The sequence below is a fragment of the Lycorma delicatula genome, chromosome 7 (assembly GCF_047948215.1).
Source record: "Lycorma delicatula isolate Av1 chromosome 7, ASM4794821v1, whole genome shotgun sequence".
In the NCBI taxonomy this organism is placed as follows: domain Eukaryota; kingdom Metazoa; phylum Arthropoda; class Insecta; order Hemiptera; family Fulgoridae; genus Lycorma; species Lycorma delicatula.
This window is the reverse complement of record NC_134461.1, coordinates 122245056-122271079: the sequence shown is the minus strand read 5'-3', so window position 1 is coordinate 122271079 and position 26024 is coordinate 122245056. Positions and strand designations below refer to the sequence as shown.

The 26024-nt window shown below is 29.4% G+C and overlaps 1 protein-coding gene across 3 annotated transcripts in view; it reads right to left on the bottom strand.

Annotated features, from left to right (window-relative positions):
• Positions 1-26024, bottom strand: part of Dys (Dystrophin) — a 1915508-nt gene that overhangs the window by 62184 nt on the left and 1827300 nt on the right. For all 3 annotated transcript variants that reach the window (XM_075370745.1, XM_075370746.1, XM_075370747.1), the window contains one exon: positions 16880-17049. In XM_075370745.1, the coding sequence (XP_075226860.1) occupies positions 16880-17049 (170 nt within the window). The remainder of the gene's footprint in view (positions 1-16879; positions 17050-26024) is intronic.

Here is a 26024-nt window from a genome sequence, read left to right as displayed (position 1 = left end):
CTACCACCCATAACACCGGTACTTCATGCTTACCTAGACCTATTTGTTATCTACAATTAGACGTCAATTCTCATATAACGTATCACGATCCGTAAAGTAAACAAACAATTCAACTCAAAAGAGTTTTAGATTTCCTTATCTGAAATATATTATTTATTTAACATTTATTGCTGTTCATATCTTTAAAATATTATTAATAATTATAATACTAATAATTAATTTAAAAAAATTAAGTATTTGAAACAAAAAGGATAATATCTTTTCTGATATGACAAATGTTGCTAAGTATACTAGGAAACAGGAATTTCCCACAACGGTTGGTGTAACTAGTACACGAAATCTGTAGATAGGGCAAAAATAAATGTGTTGTATTTAGGTTGAAGTAAGTCACAGTACGGACGGGAGGGAAATTAAAAAAAAAAATTGATACTGTCTGTAGAGGTGGATTTTTGTGATGAAGTTATTATATTTTCGGTACTGTTTTATATATTACTATCGTAGGTTTGATAGATGGAAGCAGATGACAAAGTGTGCTAATGAATCTGCCATCAAAGAAAAAAATAATGAAAGGACAAATTATAAGAATATTAGATATATAGTGTGTTACGCGCAATTTCAAGCCTTCGCAAGAATGACAAAGATAGAGTATAATGAACTTTACGGATGTGAAAAACACTAGACTATACGCATTCGTAAAAGAAAAGTATTACCCAACATTGAGTTATGAAATAATTATTAAAAGTAAGGAATGTCTCCCAGTTCATTAGATGTGGCATCTACGCAAAGACCCAGAATAGCTTCACAGAAAAGTATGGTGTAGATGCACCAAACAAATTCTCCCATCAAGCGGCTCTATGACAAATTCCAAGAGATAAGGAATGAGGCAGATGCAACCAAAAGTACTGAAACCAGAAAAGTTGATCGACGTGCAAACTCCACATTCTGTTAGTCCCAAGACTAACAGAATACGTCGCCTACAACCAGCCTGGTCACGTGTAGCTTTCTATCAGTGGTTTGTGTCATCTGTAACGCCAGATGGGGAAGAAATCGATGACTGGTTTCCGTCTGACGAGGCAAGGTTCCACTTTGATAGGTTCGTAAATGTACAAAATTCACGCATTTGTGTACGAAAAATCCACATCAGCTGTACGAGTCTCCTCTACATGAACAAAAGGTGGGTGTTTGGTGTGCAGTTTCACGTGGGCGAATTTTTATGATTTTTTTCATGGCACAGTGATAAGTGAAGATACAGATCCCCTTCGTATCAAATGGCAATTGTTTCTTATCGTTTCTGATTAATTTCTTTTATACTAGCTAATACATAACTTTCCTTTATTTACGTTTAGTTGCCTGTACGACATTAGTTGCCGGCACGATTGAATTACAATGTGCTTGTTTAATATTGTCGAGAAAGTGAATGGGCTACGGTATTATCAGCAAAGCAAAAATCTATAACGAAAAAGAATGTCTCTTAACAGCCATCAAATGTTTATGTCGTTAAGTGCACGGTCTGATCGTCGGCAATGCAATAGAAAAACGTGTAGAACGGAAATCGGTCTTCGTAAGAGGCTGTGGCTGGAGAATTTCACCTTTCTGTTCGATAAAATTGCATTATTTATTTACTGCTGATGGTACGACCAAATTCTGAACTTGGATCGCAGATTAGAAAATCTGCTCATTCTTTAATTATTATCCTAGTCAGAATCGGTTGGCCTGGACGCATAGTAGAATTTCATGAATTATACTTTTCTAGATAGTAAAATAATGTAGGCCGGAGTTACCCTAATCAGTTAGTGTTCCGAGATGTTTGCAGAAAAATCAGTGTTTCTTATATACTGCGCATACAAGATATGTTTTTAATAAATCTAGAAATTATTACGTTTGTGCTTTCTTTTTTCTTTTTCTGTTTAGTCTCCGGAACCACCGTAAGTATTGCTTCAGAGGATGAATAAAGATTATATGTACGAATGTAAATGAAGTGTAGTCTTGTACAGTTTCAGGTTTACCGTTTCTGAGATGAGTGGTTAATTGAAACCTAACCACCAAACATAGGTATCCACAATCTAGTATTCAAATTCGTATAAAAGGAACTATAAAAGGTTCAACTAGGGGTTGAACCTTAGAAATCTCGACTTCGAAATTAGCTGATTTGCAACGTCGAGTTCACCACTAGACCAATCCGGTGGGTTCTTACGTTTACTCAAAATTACGTTCTTACGTTCTTTACTCAAAATCAAATTCTGTACTAGTTTTGTTTAAAACCTTTATGCATTTATTACGACTCCAATTTTTTGTCTTTTACCTCATATTTATCGTAAAGTACTAAAGATACTGTTTTTCTACCTATTTTTATTAATTTTTCAGGTCAGATTTCCCTTTTTTTTCAACCAAGGAATTTCCCGTCTAATCTGAATCCTAAGAATTATAGTTGGGCTTTATTTTATCGATGGCACTGAAATCACAAATAATAAAATATTTCGTCTACGAGAAATTAAGATTTTTAATTTAAAAAGATAATTGACTGCTATTAACTGGAAGAAATTCTTTTACAAGAATATCACTTGATGAACTAACTTCCTCTAAAAAATAAAAATGATAATAAAAAATCAAAATCAAACAATTAAGTAAAAAGTGGGGGGAGACAAACATAAAAAAGTACTTTACTTTTACTTTTACTTGAGAACACAGCCGGTAAAATTTTGTACATTAAAAATATATGAATAATACGGGCTATGGACTTAATATTTTATAGTACAATCAAAAGTGTATGAACAAGTTGATTTCTTATGATACTATAATTACGAATTAATGCGTAGAGAGATAGATAGTGAGTTTATATGTGTGTATATATGTATGGAAAAGTATGAATGTGTATGTACAGGCGCGGGAATAATGAAATTAAATTAAAAAAGCTTTTACGGAAAAAGTTAAAACTTTTTTTTAAAATTTGAATATTTAAATTAAAAAAGTTAGCAAGTTAATAATAACTGAATAATAATTTTTGCCCCAAAACAATCAAGGAATGGAATAATAAAATGTACAAATTAAGTTTTTTTTCCAACAAAATTAAATCACAGTCTAATAAACCAAATTAAAATATTTTCCTGTCATAAAAATGTTCTCAACTTATGATAAAAATTTCGGATACGTTTAAAAACAGAAATAAAACTTCAACGATAAAATGAAAGGGAATTTTTTTAATAAAATAAATGAAATTAAAGACAATAAAAACTGAAATGTATATCTTAAAGTTAATTCCTTTCATTGTAAATCATTGTAATGGAAAATCGGATTTAAACAAATTGAAAACTTATGTAATGAGATTTTCTAAGTAGAAAATCTTCTTAAGAAATTTTAAATAATCTTTGAGAAAGAAGAAATACAAATCAAATAAAATTAATTTGATAAGTTAGTACAGTATTATCTATAGTACAGTATTATCTAATTAATCAATTTACAGTATATATCCAAAGCACCAAGGCCAATTATTTCAACACTCTATGTTTCACGTAGTGAAAATACAAAATAATTACCTTACGAATAGGTAAAAACAGAACATTTATTAAATAAATCTCATAAATTTATATAATTGAAATAATTTTTTTTATTAATTAAATTAATAATAATAATCAAAAGGTTAATTCAATAAAATAGTTTACTAAACGGAAAAAAGTTACTTTTTGGTTACGATCTTAAACTAAAAGATATAAAACGAATCGAGTACAGTTTAAATAGATAAAACTGACTGGGATTTCCTTCTTAGGTCAAAATTAAATAAATTATAATACGATAAATAAATATTTTTTAGGACATAAGATTATCAGATTTAATATCTCCATATTCTCATTTTTAACATGTATAAAAACAAAATTCTATAAAGGTAAATAGATATTACACAGGGTGATTCAAAGAAACAGGAAATTTAAAAAAATAAATAACGTTAATGAAAAATTTCTTTTAGAAAATGAATTTTATTTCATGTAATTGTACAAATGTTGCCATTTTAGGATGCATACATTTTAGTTTATTTTTTAAAGATGACATCTTGCAGGTGACCTCCTCTTCTACGTAAACACTCACGAAGTCTCTTCGTTAAATTGTTCACGGTTTGACATAACATCTCAACTGGAATTTCCGCAATTGCTTCTCGGATCTTTGCCTTCAGTTCTTCCCTTGTAGCAGGTCTACTGTGGAACACTTTGCTTTTAAGGAGACCCCACAAAAAGTAATCGCAAGCTGAGAGATCAGGCGATCTGGGAGGCCATTTAATGTCACCATTTCGTGAAATGACACGTTGTCCAAACAATCGGCGTACAGCTGCTATCGATATTCGTGCAGTATGTGACGTTGCTCCGTCTTGTTGAAACCAGGCTGTGTTAAGAATCGGTAGAAATCTCTTTTGTTGTTCCACAACAAAGGTTTCAAGCACGGCTACGTAATGAGCCGACGTCACTGTAATCGCAAGACCGTTGTCATCCTCAAAAGTATTAAGGGCCTATAACACCGTAAGATGACATAGCACACCACACGGTCACTTTCTGGCTGTGCAACGGACGCTGGTGTAGCTGCGTAGGATTTTCTTGTGCTCGGTATCTGAAATTTTGCTTGTTAACAAATCCACTTAGATGGAAATGTGCTTCGTCTGACATCCACAGTTCGTGAACAAACTCTTCGTTATCATTTATCTTCTGAAGCATTACATTACAGAATTGTGCTCGCACAACTGCATCGTTCGGTTTCAGTTCCTGGACAACTGCAACTTGTACGGATGGAATTGCAAGTTCTTCACTAACATTCATCGAACACTTGAACTATGCAATTGTAAAGATGCTGAGAGACGACGGATTGACCGATGTGGACTTCGTGTGACAGCATCTTGTAAAGCTTGAACATTCTGTGGTGTTCGGACGGTTCGCTCACGGCCTGGAGGTTTCTTTTTCATTGCCGAACCGGTTTCCTCAAAATTAGATATCCATGTTTTAATTGCATGTGCTGATGGAACACGGTCGTGCCGTCTCAGATTAAAATGACGGCGAAATTCTCTACGCGCTCCCTCCACATTGTCATTGTTTTTGTAAAGCGCTTTGATAGCAAATGCACGTTGCGCACCACTCCAAGGATCCATGACAACTAAATGGCAGGTTAGGTTAGAGAGGCTGGCGCCACTCTCCTTCGTTCTTCCCCTGTCCGCCATTTTGTTATTTTTATACAAAAATTTATATTTCAAGTTCGGATAGACGATAGATAGCTGTTGTACAGACCTCTTGGCACTAACACACTATGCAGCTTGCACGTTGATAACTTTTCTGGTGTTAGCACTTTCGGTCGACCACTTTTGGCTGCATCTGCTACATTCCCTGCCTCTTGGAACTTGTACACCCACTTGATGGAGGACTTGTTCGGTGCATCCACACCGTATTTTTCTGTGAAAACATTCTGGTTCTGAGCATAATTGGCACATCTAATGTATTAGGAGACAATGAATATTCTCTACTGCATTTTGTAACCCATTTTTTCACAATTAAACCACCATCAAAAGAAGGAATGATTCTTTCGTAGAGTTCCATCACTTTTTGAACATAGTATATAATATACTATATTTATTAGTATATATATATATATATATATATATATATATATATATAAAATATATATATTTATATATATATATATATATATATATATGTGTGTGTGTGTGTGTGTGTGTGTGTGTGTGTGCTGTGTATTAACGTTAATAAAATATGGGAATTCGTAAATAATTTTGCAACACTTAAATATAAAGAAATGAAATTTACCACATGGTTCAACGTAGAAAATATTTATTGTTTGGTATAAGACCAGCACACTTTCTAATTAAGTACCCGGGGACCTCCACGAGGGGCAACCCAAACATTTTAAATAGACCAAGTACTCGTAATTTAAGAGATAATGAAGGCGCCATTTTTGAAAAATATTAAAGTCAACCATTTTGTTTAGGGGTTTTGTCTATAACCCACAACCCAACCCAGATATACCAAAATTTTATTTTTATTTAACTAAATTTATTTATTTCTATGTTACTTTAATGAAGTAGGAATTCTTTGTTTGTAATACGACTGAACGTTACGTTTAATTAATGTAAACATTTTAATAATATGAATCCGTAAATACATATTTTTCCCAACATTAAAGTCTTTATTTAATATACCTAACATTTAAATTTTTTTTCATTTTAATTTTACGCTTGAGTTCATCTGGATTACATATTTACATAATGTAAAACTTATTTTTTTTAGTTATATATTATTTTTGACACAGGTATGGTAGGCAAGGCGAGTCTTGAAATAAAGTGAAGGACAATAATATTACTTTTTCTTTTTTATGATGGGGTTGTTACATTTGTGATAAGCTGTGTATATTAAACACATTGGACGTGACAAAATCCCTTTATTCTGAAACTATTTAATAAGAATTTAGGTTTCTACGTGCAGGAAATGTTAAACATACTTTGTTATCACGAATGATAGCACTTTTACATTGTTTCTTATACTGAGATTAACATAGATTACTGAAAGAAACGTATGAGACTTATGTTTTTCGGTTTTTTATTACTTAGAAATATAAAAATACAAAGAATAGTAATTTGTTGTTATTTTTTGCGTTTACTTCAAGGAATTTAAACCAATTATTAACAGTAATCTTAATATAAAAGTGAATAATACTATTGTACGGAACATGTATTGGTTTACGTTGATTCAAATTAAGTGCGTTCACCCACAAATATGTATTCAACACAGCATTCTTCGCAAATTTTTTCCACCTGTGCAGACGAACCAAAATAAAATGGGAAGCCCAAACCTAAGAGATCTTTCATAAATTACATGAATTATCGACAATTATTTTTCCTAAAGAACGATTTAATTTATTAAAAAGGGTCAATGAATGGTCGTGGCTTGGCACTAATAACGATTAATGGCCACCATCAAGGTCAAGTTTTATCAGAAAATAGCACAGCCATTCTAACCAAACATACTATACCAAGATCACCAGAGAAAATTAAGTAGTGATTTTTCACTGAATTCTTTATTGAACTGGTTATAATGTTGGAAATTATCATGCTAAATCCACCGAAATGTAAATAATATTCAACCATACAAGTAAAACCTTTGATGGCATTACTAAAGAAAACGTACGCACAAAAAACATCATTACTCTAAAAGAAAGAAATTTTAAACGATGCCTCTTGTAGCTCAACGATTTATATCTGTCTTAACAAAAACTGGGATGTGTAAAACAATAGATTAGCATACATTTTTTTATATAGAAGTTAATGCACCGCCTAAAATTATTAAAGAAACGTTTTTGGTAAAAAAAGTAAATATACTGTTGGACACCCAGTTGGTTAATTTAAATAGATTAGTAATAGTTAATTTTTTTCTTTTAAATTAATGATCATTATGGTACTCAAGTCTCGGAATCAACTTGAAACAATTTTATTAAATTTAAATAAAATTATCCTAAAAGTTAAATATATAAAATAGTATCCATAGAAACGAAGTCAAGCCAATGTTGTAGTTTTAAACAAAAATATTATTTTGAAAAAGGCCTAATATGTAAATCTAATTTTAATGTCATTATGTCACATAATATCTAGTTTTCCTTTTTATATAGATTTTTTGTAACGATTTACAACTATAAAATCTTTTAAGACTAAATAAACAGTTATGGTAATTTTTATCAAAAACCTTCGAGGTAATAAAAAACCTTTTGATTTCAAATTGAATTATCAAAAATAGGAAAAGGATTTTAAGCTAACGTAATTATAGTCTTAAAACTTAAGAGGATACAAAATATTCTATGTTTAACCGTCCACTCAGGATTATTGAGCTGATGAAATGTTTTACCTTTATTATTCATAAACTGAAAGATTTCGTCTTTAAGATCGAACACTTTTAAGAGATTTTTTCGTACAAAGCCAACTTCTGCGTAGTATATTACGTCTCCGTACAAATCATTGAAGAAAAGATGAAATTTCTTTGGTTCAATCCTTGAGATCGAGTGAAATTGACGATGTTTACATCTTTCATTATAATTTCCTTAAAAGAAACATTTTCGCACATAATTTTTCTTGATTCAGAATATAGTGATACTGCATTAACCGAAAATTTCCACAAGTATCTGCTTCATTTCAGAGCAGTGATGGGGCTACGTCAGTAGCAGTAATTTCTGAGAGATTGCTGCGGATATAGCTTTAATTTCTTATTTTGGTGCATTTCATGGAAAATACAGCAGCAATCTCTTCAGCAGTATTAGTCTTTTTGTCAATACCTTTGATAAAAATGCACAACTGAGCAGTGTCTGTAATATCTGTACTCTCGTTAAGAGCTATAGAATAAAATATGAACTTGGAAGCTGTTTATTTCAAAATATTTTCAATGTCTTCAGCCAATTCCTGAATTATTCTCGAAATAGCAATTCCAAATAAGCTAATTTTCGAAAATAAATATTTCTGTGCCGGGCATAGAGTTACAGCTGGTGACTCCATGCACGCCTTTTACAAACTCGGTATCAGCGAAGGATTTGGACTTAAGAGGTGATTGTTTTCAGATATTGGGTAACTTCTTTTACCTCACAGAAAAAATACAGACCTGTCGACTTGCCACTAAACAACCGTTTTTCATCAGAAACCTTCCGTTTCTTGCTGGTGCTTGCGGTCAGTGAGAAAATTATAAATCAAAAAACTATATGTACATACAAATAACGACACTGAAATAGTCATCAGACGCACCAAAGCAAACTGAACTGAAAACTAAACAAAGACGAAGAATGAATGTAAAAGATAGAACTGGAGTGTCTATAATGGTGGGGTACCATAATTCAGTTGGCCAACTGTACCCAAAGAAAATTTCCGGCACATGGACTGTAGCATGCGTACACTAATAAAGACAAAAGTGATCAAGTAATGATCGAATATATATGTATGTAAACAATGTAAACATTCGACTTGAGAATGTAATCAGCATCATTTTTAACTTTTTTTTTTAAGATTTTAATAAAGTGTTAAGCTCTTCTCGGTAAATCTTTCAGCAGTTACAAATAGGATTTGTAGTTAAAAGTCAAGCAAATTTAATCCAATTTCGGGCCGCGGGTTAAATATTACAGTTGTCTATTTGCGATCAATAACAACTTTATTTGAAAAACAAAATTATAATTTTCCAGAATTATTACTACTTATTTTTTAATTAGTTATTTTAATTATTCATATAATTATCAATTAATTGGCTTTACAGTCTACAGGAGCGCATGGGGTGGATGAGTAAAAAAGTGAATATATATGTTAATCTATTTACTAATTGATTAGTAATCCGTTAAACAAAGTGAGACCGCAGACTCGATGTTTGAATAAATTCATTAACTGAATTCACAAACATTTAATACTGATAGTGCCTCATCTGTCACAAGCATTTACTCTTATAAAAGACTTTAATGAACAAACCACATAGGTTTCTGTTAACAGTTGATTAAATTATTACTTTTTCCTTTGATTATTATTTACTTCATATTATGTAACATTATCAGGGGCTTTATTTAAATATCCAAAAAAATTACAATGAAATTGTAAACCGTACGGTAAGTCTCGCAGAAAAAAAAAATCATTTCTTCCGGTCAAAAAACAAAAATTTCTGTAATATAAATAAAACTATTTTTAACAAAATGATATCAACAAAGGTAAGACACTACATTTATATAATCAAAATCTGTTATTGATTTAGAATTTTCTTAAAAAAAAAATACATGTTAAATATATGTAATAGACAATAGGTCACAATAATAGAATATAAACAATGTTTAAGCGTTCCATATAATAAAAAAAAAATAAAAAATAAAAATTTGTTGCAAAACTCTTACCGGCCCGATTTCATTTGTATGTAATACGTATCACATTTACAGAAATAATACAATCTTATGAATATTCGTTCTTTCATAAATGAAATCGGGCCGGTAAGAGTTTTGTAACAAATTTTTCTTTTTTTTGCGTATTATATGGAACACTTATTGTTTATTATCTACTATTGTATATCTATTGTATATTACATATATTTAACATGTATTTTTTTTTAAAACAAAGTTTTAAATTGTAATTTTTTTGGATATCACTGCGTTTTGTTAGATTATTTATTATTTTTTTTTATGAATTACAGATGTTATTTTATGCATTTATTATTAAAATTTATTGCCTTTCTAGAACAAACACATATACATGTTTTGACTTTTTCGGTCAAATCTATATGTAATAGTGTAACCTTCGATTTTTATCGTATCCGTAGACAAACTTTTATTGAACCTTTTTTTATTTCCCCATCAATTAGTTCAAATAGTTTTAATTATAGAATAAAAATTTTACCAATGGAATTTATTTTTGTTTTATGTAACAAAAATCTTTGTTGCTACATTTGCAACACTTTCCTACTGTTTGTGTTTTTTGTGTTTTATTAGCATCTCTTGTAAACTAATACTTTTATTTTTTTAATAAAGTGATGGGAATTAAAAAAAACTTATTCATCTTCAGTAATTTCATTTACATTCATTTTCTTTTAAATTTTATTATTTCATGTACATTATCAAGTTTTTGTACGAGATCATTTGTAAAGTCAAAGGTGGCGTTAAGTACTGCTACATACCGGCGCGATTCGTAAATCCACCTTTCTGAGAAAAAGTGACATATTCGAGTCCCGCGGTTCATCCAATGAAAGAAAAAAACGTTGTCTAATAAAATTCGAGGTATTTTTGAAAGTATTTTTTATTACAAATCTAACTAAACTGAAATATTTAATGTTTTCATACTTATTTTTTAATTTTTTCCCCCATTTTCATTTCACTTTTAGGTTAGGTCATGTTTAGAACTGTAAACATAGTTCGTTGACTTCGCCGTGCCGTCCAGTTCTGCGGAATCTTACCAGCGAAGTTGTAACGAACTTCTTGATTGTATTATTATTATTACGCAATACTTAAATAAAAAAATCTACATTACATTTATATATACTTATTTAAATACATTTAAAAACCTGTGAATTTGTTATGGGTAATGATTTCAGAATATTTTGAGAAGTTTTAGAATTTAAGTTTGAGATTGTTTGATTTCGAAAAACCATAAACTCGAGTCATATTATCAACCGTTACTAACATATTTCGATCGGTTGATTTTATCAGCGTACGTTATTGGTTATTAAACATCTCACCTTCATCCTTTCCCGTTTTCTCTAATATTTTTAATATAATTTACATAAATTTTCTGCTTAGTCCTCTTAAATTTTTTGTCACTATATATTTTTTTCTTTCTTTGAGACAGCTAAGCTATACATATATTAATCAACTCACTTCCAAAAGTACAGAAATTGAAATTTCAAAGTAACATCGAAAATTTTGTCAATTATATTAATATTCTTTATACTGTATAATACATACTATCTTAATTCTATATGAATTCGATTTTTTTCGGCTTTTAGATACATGATATAGACTAAATAAATTACCATTAAAGAAACCATCATATAAAAGAAAATATTCCAATGGAAATGGAAGCATTAATGAAATTAATTCACAAATGAATAATGCTCTATAAAGATTAACAAATATCAATGTGAAATTAATTCACAAATGAATAATGCCGTATAAAGATTAACAAATATTTAGAAGTGTCAGTACAATAAATTTTGATAATGGAGTGGTTCCGAAACGCGTCAACATGAGATAACAGAATAAAGCTAAGAACAGTACTAACAGTAAGTTGAGTACTAACAGTACTCAACATAGAAACTATAGTGATTTTAGCAGAGAAGACAATAATAATTATTGTTAATTTTATTTAGCGTTTTTAAGAGAACTTTGATAAAAATAGATTGAGGTCGACGTTAAAAAAATTTTTAAGAAAAAATCCAAAAAATATTTAAAAATATTTTATATTTTGTATTTTATAAATAATAAAAGTTTTAAAAAAGAATTATCTAAAAAAAAAAAACTGTTAATAGGAAATATATATATATACAACAACCAATTACAAAAAAGGTTTACGGTATTAAAAACACAGGAACCTAATTAACAACACACAATACAACACGGACAAGAACACTATATCTAATATACATAATAATGGTAAATTCTACGCAATTTAATAAAGAATAGATTGGAGAACAGGTCAAGGGCTCATGAGTCGCATCCATCATTCTATATAATAGCATCTCACGAGGACAGTAGTGACTCCCTTATACTAAAACTTTACTAATTAACTAAACTTAATTGATGAGATGCATAAAATATGATTTTATGCCTAAGCTACTGAAGTAGTTTAGGAAATGATAATCCTATCTACTCGACAAGGGGTATGTAAACTTTTTTTTTAAGCTAATTTAAATTAATTAATGTAATGAAACTTTATTTAAATAATTAACCACAGTATAAAGTTTATATTTTATATACCTATATAATTTTAATTAATAATTAAATAAAAATGAATAATAATAATAATACTACGAATGTGAGAGCATTTCCATATCGGTAAAGATAAAAAAATATCACAAAGTTTTAAAAGATTTTTAAAAACTTTTTTTATACTTTTTATTCATATTTTAATTAATTTATCATATATTGTAGTAGGTTAATTTGGATTTCAAAACATTTTTTACACTCGTACCCTTAATTTCCACCCTTTATTTAGCCCCGTACGGAAGGATGTTCGCAAAGGTAATGGTGAAATATTGTATTGTCACCCGACTTTAGTAACTGTGCAAAATTTCATCAATCGGCAATGTCAGAAAGTATGTTAAATGAAAAAAAAAAAACTGAAAAAACATTGTGAGTTAAAGAAACACAAGTAAAAATAACCATAAAAGTATCACGTTCTTTACGAATAACTCTTAGTAATTTAAAATTCTCTCATTTTAATTTTTATTTCTCTGTTACAACATCTTTATTCAATACTATAAAATATGATCAAAAACGTTTTGGTAGCTCTCTTTACACACGTCTAAAAAAACGAAGTAGATTATTCAGGTGTCCTATGCCCCATGCACACAATACTTTCTGTAGGTAATTTAAGACCTGAAATAGGGCTTCCTAGGGAAAACTTAAGAAATATATATATAAACTTAATAAATATATATATATATATATATATATATACATATATGTGGACAAAAGAACCTAAAAAAATTTTTAAAATAGGCATTAAAAAGGAAGACATATATGGGATGGAAAAATCTTAAAGGAAAGATTAAAAAATTTATGAGTTTCCAGAGGTAAAAAAGTAAATACACCTAGTACGAAGGAAAAACATATTCAGTGGAAGAATGAAAGAATATGGTAAAAGAAAAAAGAAGAGAAATTGCAAAGATATTTCACGAGATCCAAAGATGGAATCAAAAAACAGTAGAATTGCAATAATAATATATATATATATATATATATATATATATGTTTTTATAGATATTATATTCATCACGGGTTTAAGCCCGATTTTTTCTGAATCTAATGTATTGGTCTTCGACAAAATATAAAATTACTTTATTTTATACGAATGTTATAAATAGTTGAAAACTGAAATTTAGACGACATAGCAAGTACCAATTAATTATACATTAATAGAAGAAATAAATGTAAGTGACATGAAGGCAACAATTTTATTATTAGTAACTATTAGATAAGATTAGTAACTGATAGAAGTATAATCTATTATTAATAAATTACACTGACATACTCTATTACTGTTTAAAACTTAGTTAAAAAAATAATGTAGAAGAAAATCATATACAGTACAAAATCTTAGGTGAGTTATTTTAATGAAGGTAGTTCAGAATTTATAACAGCTGTCGGATAAATCCCTTTTAATAAGTTTTGTTCAGATACATTCACTTTAGTCCATTGTAATCCTACACGAGTATCTGTTCTCCCATTTTCCCCTTTATTTCTATTACGCCTTTCAAAGCCCTACAGTTTATCCACTCGTACCACAACAATTAAAATAGTAACAAACAATATTTAACAGTTTTAATATTTTATTATTATTAAAGAAGAAATTATATAAAATAAATTACGTATAATAGTAAATGCATATTATTTCGCTCAAATAAATGTACCAAATAATTGCTAGAGCGAGCAATTGAAAATTAAAAACCGTGAAGATATTAATTTCGAGTAAAATGTTATAACCGCAATATATATATATATAGACTGTTTCATTTCAATCGCCCCAGGGGATTTTCTCGTAAACTAAGCACAATACAAATGAATGACCTAAAGAAAAGTTACTCAAATTAGAGAGGAACACCTCATGGTAACCTTGAATTTGACCTTTAACTTGACGTTGACCGTTATATAAAAAAAGAAAACGATTTTTTAAAATGGAAAGATCTATTTTTGACCTCTACCAATGAAAATAACAAAAAATTTGGATCTTTTTCGGAATTCCCCTCTCAAAAAAACACTTAACTTTTAAATAATGGGCCCAAAATTTAGTTTAGCCTCCCAAGTATCGTAAGGCGTTACTTCAGAGGATGAATGAGCATGATATGTATGAATGTAAATGAAGTGTAGTCTTGTACAGTCTCAGGTCGACCATTCCTGAGATGTGTGGTTAATTGAAACCCAACCACCAAAGAACACCGCTATCCGCGATCTGGTATTCAAATCCGTAGATTTGAACTTTAGAACTCTCGACTTCGAAATCAGCTGATTTAACGATGAGTTTTTTTATTATTGAATTGAATAGCATACAGCTAAACTGAACCCTGCGTTATTTTTACCCTAATGATCTACAGAAACTGTAACCGTATTACACATGGCTTTGAGTGTTGGCAACTTATCATACTTAACAATAACCTACTATAACTTCTAAGAGACCGCTCTGAGATTTTCCAGATGTCGGGAAAAATAAGATTGAAAGCGACGTAGTTCACCGTTTTAATTAAATCCATGTAATATTTCTTCAAAAGTTATATTTTAAAATTAAATATCTTAGACATATCTTTGAATGAATATTTCATTCAAGTTTGATAACATGTATTTGCTGTTCTGTCTAATGGTAAATTGTTGCAAATTTTTTTATAGCTTTACTCAGGTATAGAATTATTAAAAAAAAAAACATTTTTTTCGTTCAAGGAAGTACTGTAATCGTGAATAATTTCGGTTTTTCGATTTCAACGGAAATATCCATTTTGACCATCCCTGAATTCATTTTGACTAGTTTCGGCGTGACGTCTGTACGTACGTGAATACGCATCTCGCATAACTCAAAAATGATGAAATTTTTGATTTAGGACTGTTGTAACATCTAGTTACGCACTTCTCCTTTTGATTGCAATCAAAAGAGGACCATTGTGAACATTGCAATCGACTGGACCATCAGTGTCCAAAAAAGCCAAAAATCCATGGAATTTTTCTTAACTGCAGTAATAAGCCCTCACTGAGAGCTTTTCAACGATATACCATAAGTGGTACTTAATTTCATTGGTTCCAGAGTTATAGCCCAATAAAATTTTGATTAATGAAATATTTGGATCTTACAAGGAGAAGGTACATCGGTTCGAATCCATTTCTTTTATTTTTTTTTTTAAATTTAATTATATTGATTTATTAATAAATATTAATTTATTTATAAATAATAATTCAATAATAAAAAATAATAACAATAATAGCAAAAAGGCGTACAAGGAATTGATGTCAATCAAAGAACACCGCTATCTGCGATCTAGTATTCAAATCTGTAGATTTGAACCTTAGAACTCTCGACTTCGAAATCAGATGATTTACGATGACGAGTTCCCTACAAGACCAACCCGCTGGGTTAAACATGACAACGATTGAATCGACAAGGATAAATATTTGGTGTTTCTTCCAAACCTTTCCTAGTTACATGTATTTCTTGAAGAGAATTTCGACGGTATTTTCTTTTCTATGCAAGTTCAACAACATGCCATCCTCGCGTACGCAAACGAACTGATTTAATTTTAATTGTAAGTCCCCTCAGCAATCCTTTCTCCTAATAATGAAGAAGAAAATAAATTCCGTCAGAAAACAGCGACGAGAAATGGGAAAGAATTCTAGCAGCCGTCCGACGTAGAGAACGAGAAGTCTGCACTCTCCACTATGATGGCCTTCTCAGGCTTCACAGATCCTTCTAAGAATATGGTTATAAATATTTACAACCAACAAGCACAGAGAGACAGGCAAAAAGAAGGAAGAAGCAAGAAGGATATTGCACGATAGCGAACTCAGCCCTTCCCCGACTCAGCTGACGTGCGAAGAATACTAGGCATCTGTCTATCGTTACCACATGCGACTCTATCCGAGAAGGGGGTGCACTGCATCCTCAAAATCGTAGGGCCCCATCAGGCGTAATCCTACTAGACCGAAAGGCCTAGTAGGGGAATCGCATTGGGAGAGGGTCGGGAATATCTTGCTAATTTCCCAAGTAATCCAAGTGCAATCATTTACTAACGATTAATTTTATTTTTTATTAAACCGTGTTAATTTTAATTAACATTCCAACCCAAATTTAAATATCAGTAACCATATCCCAACCAAACCGATAAATTTAATCAGATATCTAAGACATTAAATGGTAAATAAAACGTTTCGTTTTTCAGAATACTTCAGACTGTTATATTCAATCAGTAATGTTTTCTACCAAAAAAGATGAAAACTGGCCATTAATGTGTATAATTCTGTTCTACTTGTACACGTACTCAGTATTATATATGTTTTTTTCTACAACAGCTACTGATAAAATGCATCATACATTTTTAATCGATAGAACAGAAATTGTTTATACTATAAGAAAATGTAGACCAGTGTTTTACATCATGAAATAAACACAATCGAAAAAAAATATATACTAATCACTTACCGCTAAACTATCATCCAATTTGCGTTGCCATTGGTCAGAACGATCGATTAAAGCGTTCCATTTTTCAGATAATTTGTTAACTTCTCTTCTAATACACCTAGTTAATTCTCTTGCTTGTTCTTCAGCACTACGATAACCACGGCAATCGCCATCTATTGCTTCTCTTCCTGCTAAATAAAACAAAATAATTTAAAAAAATGTAATAAAAATTCTTTCATTCTTTTTATATCTACCTAACTAAGTGGAGGAAAGGTAAAATTTGTTTCCTAAAGAGAGAGGTACATCAATTTGTTGCTTTGCAGTATATGATCCAGTATTTTTATACAGCTATACAAGTATGAAGCACGTAAAATATATTTAAAATACAAAATATTTTGTATTTACAAATTATAAAACTAATCAGTTTTATTTTCTCTATGAGTAATGATGTTCATTCATTAAACAGTCAATCTCTGTAGCTGAGAGAATGAAGATGTCATTTACAGATCGAATATTAACCATGATATTCCGTGATTTCGACTTGTTTAACAGTATATACAGCAGATTGAAGTCAAGAAGCGGACTGCTTGTTTATCTAGAGGACGAACAGATATTCTAATTTAGTGGAAAGCCATGTGTTACTACCAGGCCACCTTAAAAATTTGATAATGGTATCTAATAGACAAATTTTTTAGCCGTAATAATAATAAAAAATGAAATGCTACAAACAGAAACGTGTAAATAGTTAATATGTAAATAGAAACAGGGTTTTAAAAAGATCCCACTTACAACAACAATCAACCAATGTGGAAAAGGCAATTCATTATTCATATTCTGTAGTGAAATTAAAAATAAATTTAATAGAATGGAAAATTGAATTTATTAAATAGAGTCATTAAAAGTTCTGTTAAAGAACAATTTAGATTCGGAATAACAGTACAAGGTGAAAAGATAAAGATGCTACGATTTGCTGATGATATAGTAATTCTAGCTGAGAGTAAAAAGGATTTAGAAGAAACAATGAAAGGCATGGATGAAGAACTATCGCATGAAAAGTAGAAATAACAAAGATGGACCACTGAATGTAAAAATAGGAGGAGAAAAGATTTTGGAGGTAGAAGAATTTTGTTATTTGGGAAGTAGAATTACTAAAGATGGACGAAGCAGGAGCGAAATGCCGAATAGCATAGGCAAAACGAGCCTTCAGTCAGAAATATAATTTATTTACATCAAAAATTAATTTAAATACCAGGTTAGGAAGGTGGTAAGAATAGGAAGGAGTCCTCTAAGACAACAGACAGCACGCTCCGGGCTGAAGTAATGCGTAAACGATACACGTAGTGTGGGTGAAAGAGGGATTTTTAGTGGTTAAGAATTACAAACGACCAGGCGATACCACCACGCCTTATACTTTTGGAAGGTTTTCTCCTCTTCCGAATAAAAATAAAAGACTTTCGTAGCGACTTCTTACTTATTATGGAATATTTTTGTTACGAATTAAAGGCAGTATTGTGATCACGAAAAATTTTGATTTTCAGATTTCATCGGAAATATCCATTTTGACTAGTTTCGGCGTAACATCTGTACGTACGTATATACCTCACATAACTCAAAAACAATTAGTTGTAGGATTTCGAAATTTTGGATTTAGGACTGTTGTTACATTTAGTTGTGGACATTCCCTCCTTTTGATTGCAATTGACTAAGCCCAGTAAAGTCCAGTAAAAAAACAATTTACAATCTCAAAATCCGAGAAGATTTGGATTTTGGACTTTTACTTAACTGCAGAAGTCAGCCCTCATTGAGAGATTTTCAACAATATGTTATAAGTGGTACTTATTTTCACTGGTTCCTGAGTTATAGCCAAATTAAATTTTAATTAACGAAATATTTGGATCTTACAAGGGCACATCGGTTCGAATGCAACTTCATTTCCTTTTTTGTAAATTTTCTTTTAACCTCTGATTATAAAACAAGTTTTACAATAAATAATAATTCAATACTAACAGTAAAAAAAAAAAAAATCGAAAATCAGAAGTTATTAGTGAAATAAAATTTTATGTACCTTTAAAAATGTTTATATGTAATTTAATAGGCGTACAAGAAAATCACATAGTGTCCGCATCAAATCTGGTGAAACATCTGATTATTTAATATTAATTGAAAATTATAACTTAGAATCGTTAAAAATTTTATGTACTTTTCATTACAAAAAAAAAAAAAAAAATGTGTATATGTAATTTAATAAGCGTACAAAGAAGTCATGTGGTGTACATATCAATTTTTTTTTTAAATTATGTCGATGTGTATTGTTAAATTTAAATATTAGTTATGATTGTAAAATAAATGTTATTCTCACCGTATCAAGTAACTTTCCCAAAATTTTTGAAAAAAAAATTAAATGGTATCGTCTAAGTGGTTCATTAACTACTAATAAATATTAGCCATATTAGCCACCAAAAATATTACTGAATTGAATAACATACAGTAAAACTGAACCCAGGTGTTATTTTTACCTTAATGATCTATGAAACTGTAACCGTATTACACATGGCTTTTGAGTGTTGACATTTTACTTTATTCAACATCCTATAATTTCCAAGAGACCGTTCTGAGAATTTCCAGATGTCGGGAAAAAAATGAAAGAGACGTAGTTCACTGTTTTAATTGAAATCCATGTAATATTACACAAAAAGTTACATTAAAAATTAAATATCTTAGAAATGGTTAAATCAAGTTTGATAAAAATATATTTGGTAAATTGTTGCGAATTGTTTTATAGCTTTACGCAGTTATAGAGTTATTAAAGAAACATTTTTTTCGTACAAGCTAGTACTGTAATCGCGAATAATTTCGGTTTTCGTATTTCAACGGAAATATCCATTTTGACCGTCCCTGTATCCATTTTGACTAGTTTCGCCGTGACGTCTGTACGTACGTACGTATGTATCTCGCCCTCAAAAACGATTAGCCGTAGAATGTTGAAATTTTGGATTTAGGTCTGTTGTAACATCTAAGTGTGCATCTCCCCTTTTAATTGCACAGCTTGAGCAAAAATGTCCAAAAAAAGCCCAAGATTTTGGAATCTTCTTAACTGCAGTAAAAAGCCCTCATTGAGAGCTTTTCTACGATATATCATAAGTGGTACTTATTTTCATTGGTTCCAGAAAAAAAAGAGAAAATATCCGACTTATTATGGAAATAAAGTTTTATGTACTTTTCATTTAAAAAAAAAAATTCGAGTTACGGCTAGCGAAAGATTTCGCTCGGATTTCAGCTCTTCCAATAAAAAGAAGCTCAACTATAATTTTTGGGACCCAAATTAAGGAGTACAGTTGGTGGTTTCTTAGGTAATTTGAGCTGGGAAACACGATAAAACAGGTCTCAGAACTGTAACTCCTAGTGTTTTTTTTACGTCCGACAAAACATACTTAAGTATATCAGCATTTACAAACGAAAGGGTCATTTCCAACGTGTTTGTTTTCTGTTGAACAAGTAAATCAACGCATTAATGATTAACATTCAGCGTAGCCCAGGCTGAAAGTTCAAAATTTGCAGTATGTATGCTGATCCTTCTCTCACTCGCTCTGTCTCTCTCTCTCTCTCTCTCTCTCTCTCTCTCTCTCTCTATATATATATATATATATATATATATATATATATTCTAACATCATTCTGATATTCAAAAGCGTTTTACTCAAAAACTTTAAAGAAAAAAGGTGAGATAAAACATATTATATGTTACCAAATTCCAGATAAACTTGGGGTAATTTACGTAATGATTATTTAATTTATCTACATTCTTCTTATTTTTGAAAAGATAAAGGTATTTCTTTTAACGAGTTTCTTGCGAATTATTTTCTTCATATGGTCAGCGTCTTTTACTAGGGCTTTCGTTTATTAAATATAAATTACTTTTAACAAATTATGACTTAATTATAATTGTGACGAAATTATATAATAATTAACAATAATCAAAAAGCAAGATGCTGAAATAACACTTTTTTATCTTAAAACTGACAATTTTCAATTAATTTATTAATCTTTTAATACCAAGATTATTAGATTTTACTTACAAGTTATGTGATCGTGCCTTAAAGATAAAAAATTGGCTGTGATTCTAGAAGTGTTAACTAATATTTGTAGCGTTAAAGCTATAAAATTTTGAAACTTAGTTTTTCAAAAATCAGAAAAAATTTGGTAAACTTTTAAGATAGTTTCTTTATTTTTTAATGCATTATTTTAGCGCATGAAAATAATTTTCGCAAAATAGTTTAAAGAAATAATCTTTTCTAACCATAATTCTTTTAAATGCTAAATTTAAAATTATACTAAAAAAAATGCTCATAATAATTAGGATATCTGTTTAATGTTGGATATATTATTAAGTTCTTCACATATTTTAATTAAATAATTAAGAAATCACTTTTTAGTTTCTTTTAATCAATTCACAATATAATTTTAGAAAACAAAATTGAGAGGAAGTTAGTTTATATTCAGAGTTGGTGTTTTAATTTTTTTTATTTATAACACCAACGAACTAAAAAAAAAGCTATTTAAATCGGTCTAAGAAACCTCACACGTACAGGACTCTCCTAAGAGTATCCAAGGAATGTTCCAGAACACCTTAACTTAAATTGCTTTTATCTTTTTGAGAAGCTTTTACATTTGCGATTCTAGTTTAAAAGATATTTCTCTTACTTACATAGAACAACAGCGTCTACAAAGATTAAATTTTAAATTAAAAATTAACTGATTATTTTACGTATTATATATTAGATACGAAATACTGAACAGAAAATACGTTTATCATAAATTGAAAATTTTGACTTCAAAACTTTTTTTTCTACTCTTATCACACAGTAGTATAAAATATGTAGTCTTGTACTAAACATAAAATACTGAACCTATAAAACCCAATACCGTAATCATGTGTATTGATTCTACCTTGTAGGACTTATGGACGGTTTTCTCGATTTGTAACCGGCTGAATATAAACATAAAACTACAGATAGGTTTTTATACCGTAAAAAACACAGTAATGGAATCCAGATCTTGTGTCGTATACTCAACAAATTGTTGTAAGCAAAAGTAACATTAAGTGGATTTACTCATAACTTATAACATTTAGCGATCAGTTACATGCTCAGAATTATAATATACTATTTATTTATTATAATAGTCTACTTAAAAAAATTCAAATACTTTTTTTACAAGCAAGTGATAATTAAAAAGAAGGCTATTTATTTTTTTAGAATAATATTTTTAAAACTGATCAACTTTCATCCAATAACTCAAACCAATGAAAAGATGTTAAGTGATTATGTGATTATGCCATAGGTAAGATGATATCGTGGTTATTTTACCTGCACTAAAATGATTGAATTGTATCTATGCTGATAAGTTTTGTATAAATTGAGTTTGAATACTTATGTCGTAATCTGACAATATTTGTTTGATTTTTGGTATATATTTCTGGCAATTTTTTATATATTTTTACTTTCCCGTCTAGTGATATAGCAGAGTTATTATATATAAAATTTCTTTCAAAGATACGAGTAAAAATAAAAAAGAGGATTTAAACCTTTTATAATTTAAAAAAAAACTAAATCTACTCACTTTTCTACAATTTGAAATTTGATAATTGTATTTACTGTTGAATAAACTATTCAACATGCTGTTGAATAAGACAATATAAACAGTGAGTGTTTAATAACAGAAACCGGTTAATTAAACTTACTACTACTCTATACAAAGGATTTTTTCTGAGCTTATGATATAGATAAGTATATAAAAAAAGCCAGCAATGAATGAACTGCATAACTTTCACGGCTACTCCGGTCAAGTTTAAATATAATTCCTCTTTATTGAAAAACAGTAACCAAAAAATATGATTTTTTTATGTTTTTTACTTAAATACATAAACTTTTTTTCTCATTTTGTGGGCTCCTATAATTAAGGGAAAGCATTCGGGTAAAATTAACTTTTAATAAGTGGTGATAATAAATTAAAAAAAAAAAAACTTTATAATTGTTAAAAAATATCGACGTAATTCTACATAAAAAAAGTTGTAATTTTCTAGGAAGGGGAGGGGGTGAATTTTTTCTTTCAAAAAATACTTAAAAGTAATGGTTATAATAGAAAAATTAAGATTTTTACATTTTAAAATGTAAATTGCAATGGGTAATTTTGAAATAGATTTTTAACAACTGAAAATAAATTTTAAAAAAAATTTAAGTTAAACAAAATACTTTTGTTACCACAGATTAGATTGAGATGGACAAAAGATTTTTTTTTGTGATTTGAACCTACTATTGATGGAGAAAATATAGATACAAAAAATTTCCATTAACTTCTTTTCTGAAGTAAAATGTAGTCAAATAAAGAAAACTACATAAAGTTTCTTTTTTGGAGTGGTTGAAAATATTAAATAAAACCTTTTGGTAATTTGTCATCTCGATAAAAAACTTCAATTGTTTTAAGAAAAAGATATTTTGCTAAAGTGTCCTGGTAAAGATTTTGAAATCTTATTTCGACTAAAACATTCCCACTCTTTATTCCTATTTTTTACAAAAATGTAATCCCTTCGTGCCGGTGGTAGTTTCTCCATTTGAAGAAAATCTTTTCTGGAGCGAAGGCTAAGTTTGATTACATTATATTTATAATTATAATATGAGCACTGTTCATGTTATAATTTTAAATATAAATTAACGTAACGTAAAAAAATTATTGTGGGGGAAAACAGAAAAGACCTGAAAATTGGTGAACAAGGTTCCGAATTATAAGACCTAATATAAGCCAACATACGAGCGCAGATACGACCGTCTATCAAAAATAAATTTAGAGTGCATTGGAATAAAAACTTTTTTCCCAAATTATTTACAATTTTTTTAAATTAATTTAATTTAATTAATTAAATTAATTAATTAATTTAATTTAATTAATTAAATTAATTAATTAATTTAATTTAAATTAAAATTTAAATTAAAATTTAAATTAAATTAAATTAAATTAATTTAAAATTAAAATTAAAATTAAAATTAAAATTAAATTAAATTAAAATTAATTTAAATGTCAGGAAAAGATTTTTGAAAGTGTATGTTTGGAGTGTCGCTTTATATGGAAGTGAAACTTGGACAATCGGAGTATCTGAGAAGAAAAGGTTAGAAGCTTTTGAAATGTGGTGCTATAGGAGAATGTTAAAAATCAGATGGGTGGATAAAGTGACAAATGAGGAGGTATTGCGGCAAATAGATGAAGAAAGAAGCATTTGGAAAAATATAGTTAAAAGAAGAGACAGACTTATAGGCCACATACTAAGGCATCCTGGAATAGTCGCTTTAATTTTGGAAGGACAGGTAGAAGGGAAAAATTGTGTAGGCAGGCCACGTTTGGAATATGTAAAACAAATTGTTAGGGATGTAGGATGTAGAGGGTATACTGAAATGAAACGACTAGCACTAGATAGGGAATCTTGGAGAGCTGCATCAAACCAGTCAAATGACTGAAGACAAAAAAAAAATATTTACAATTTATTTAAGTTACATTTTTTAATGTTTTCTTTTTTAAATATCTTCTTACGGTACAAAACTTAAAAAAAAAACAATTTATAGTAAAACATTAATAAGTAACATTTATAGATAAGTCACATTTTAAATAATTTATTACGTTTAATAATAAACGAGAATACAGTAAATTTATAATTTATTAATACCGTTAAGTAACTTAAAAACCGTTTATGACATTATAACGGCAATATAGACAGTCAGGTAACGTTTGTTGACTAAAATGTGCCACAATTAAATTATAACGGGGTTTGAAATGTAACAAAAAGGGGTTGGATGAGGGGTTGAAAAGCGGTGACAAACTGTGGGTTGAACTAAAAGGGAAGTTATGTTTCACTACAGACACCTGTATAGAGCAGTTTAGATAACTATTAACTGCTATCGCTACCAATTATTTTATACATATGAGCGCGCGCGCGCGCGCGCACACACACACACACACACACACACAAATCCACAAATCCCGTATTTTTGTTTTAAATTTCTCTAAAATCGCTAATACACATTTCTAAAATGCACGCACACATATTGGAATATTTAGAAAAATGTGTTTTAGTACTGTGATATATGTTTAATAAGTTTATTTTATGGTTTATGTAATAGATACCTATTATTAAAATACCTTTTTTAAATAAGTTGAAAACAAATCTTAAAGAAAAAGTTTAAAAAATAATTTGTTGAAAATGAAACTTTGTTAAAAAATTTGTTTTTTTAAACAAATTTAAACATCATCCAAAAAAAAAGCTAAAATGAAGTAATTTTTAACATAATCTATATGCCGACACAAAAAAATTTTAATACATTTTAAAATTATAACAGTAAAAATTGATAAATTTGAAAAAGTAGTTCAATTAGAAGATCTAAGCAGTAGGATGAATATCAAGACCGATCAACTGTACCAATTTTGCACGACTTGATCAAATTTAGTTTTTTTATTCATAACTACTGGATCCGGCTACCAGAATGTAATTGTGGTAGAATGTCCACATCTCAAGCCAAACTGATGATCTGGAATAATTTTCCTTGCTCTGAAATACACCACAGTCTCCGAAGAAACAGATTAGATAAAATTGGTAGAAGATTAAGAGGTCTGTAGGCAGATGCATCTATATAGGCTTACCTAGTTTCCGGATCATCACCACTTATGATTTTAAACGATACAATTCAATGTAGAAATATTATTACTATGTACCCACTTAAATCTCATTTAAATAATTATACTAAATAATAATAAGCATTGTTATTAGCATGAAAAGAGCAATTTCTTTTGTGTTTAACGACTTCGGATTAATTAGGATTTGTTAATCGTTAATTTATTTAAAAAAATGTGTATAAAGTATATTATTTTTAGTAAGAAAATAACGATTTTTTTTTTACTGCAATATTTTTGTTGTCAGGGAATATAACAATGATTGAGAAAATCTTACCATATATGTATGGTAAGATATATGGTAAAACCTTACCGTATGGTTATGATTGGTAATCTTACCATATACTGATTGAGTACTACCATATATATCTTTATGAATATATATATATATTTATTCACAAGCGCTAAACCGCTATTTATAAAACTGCCTCTTTGTAGCATGTAGGTAAAC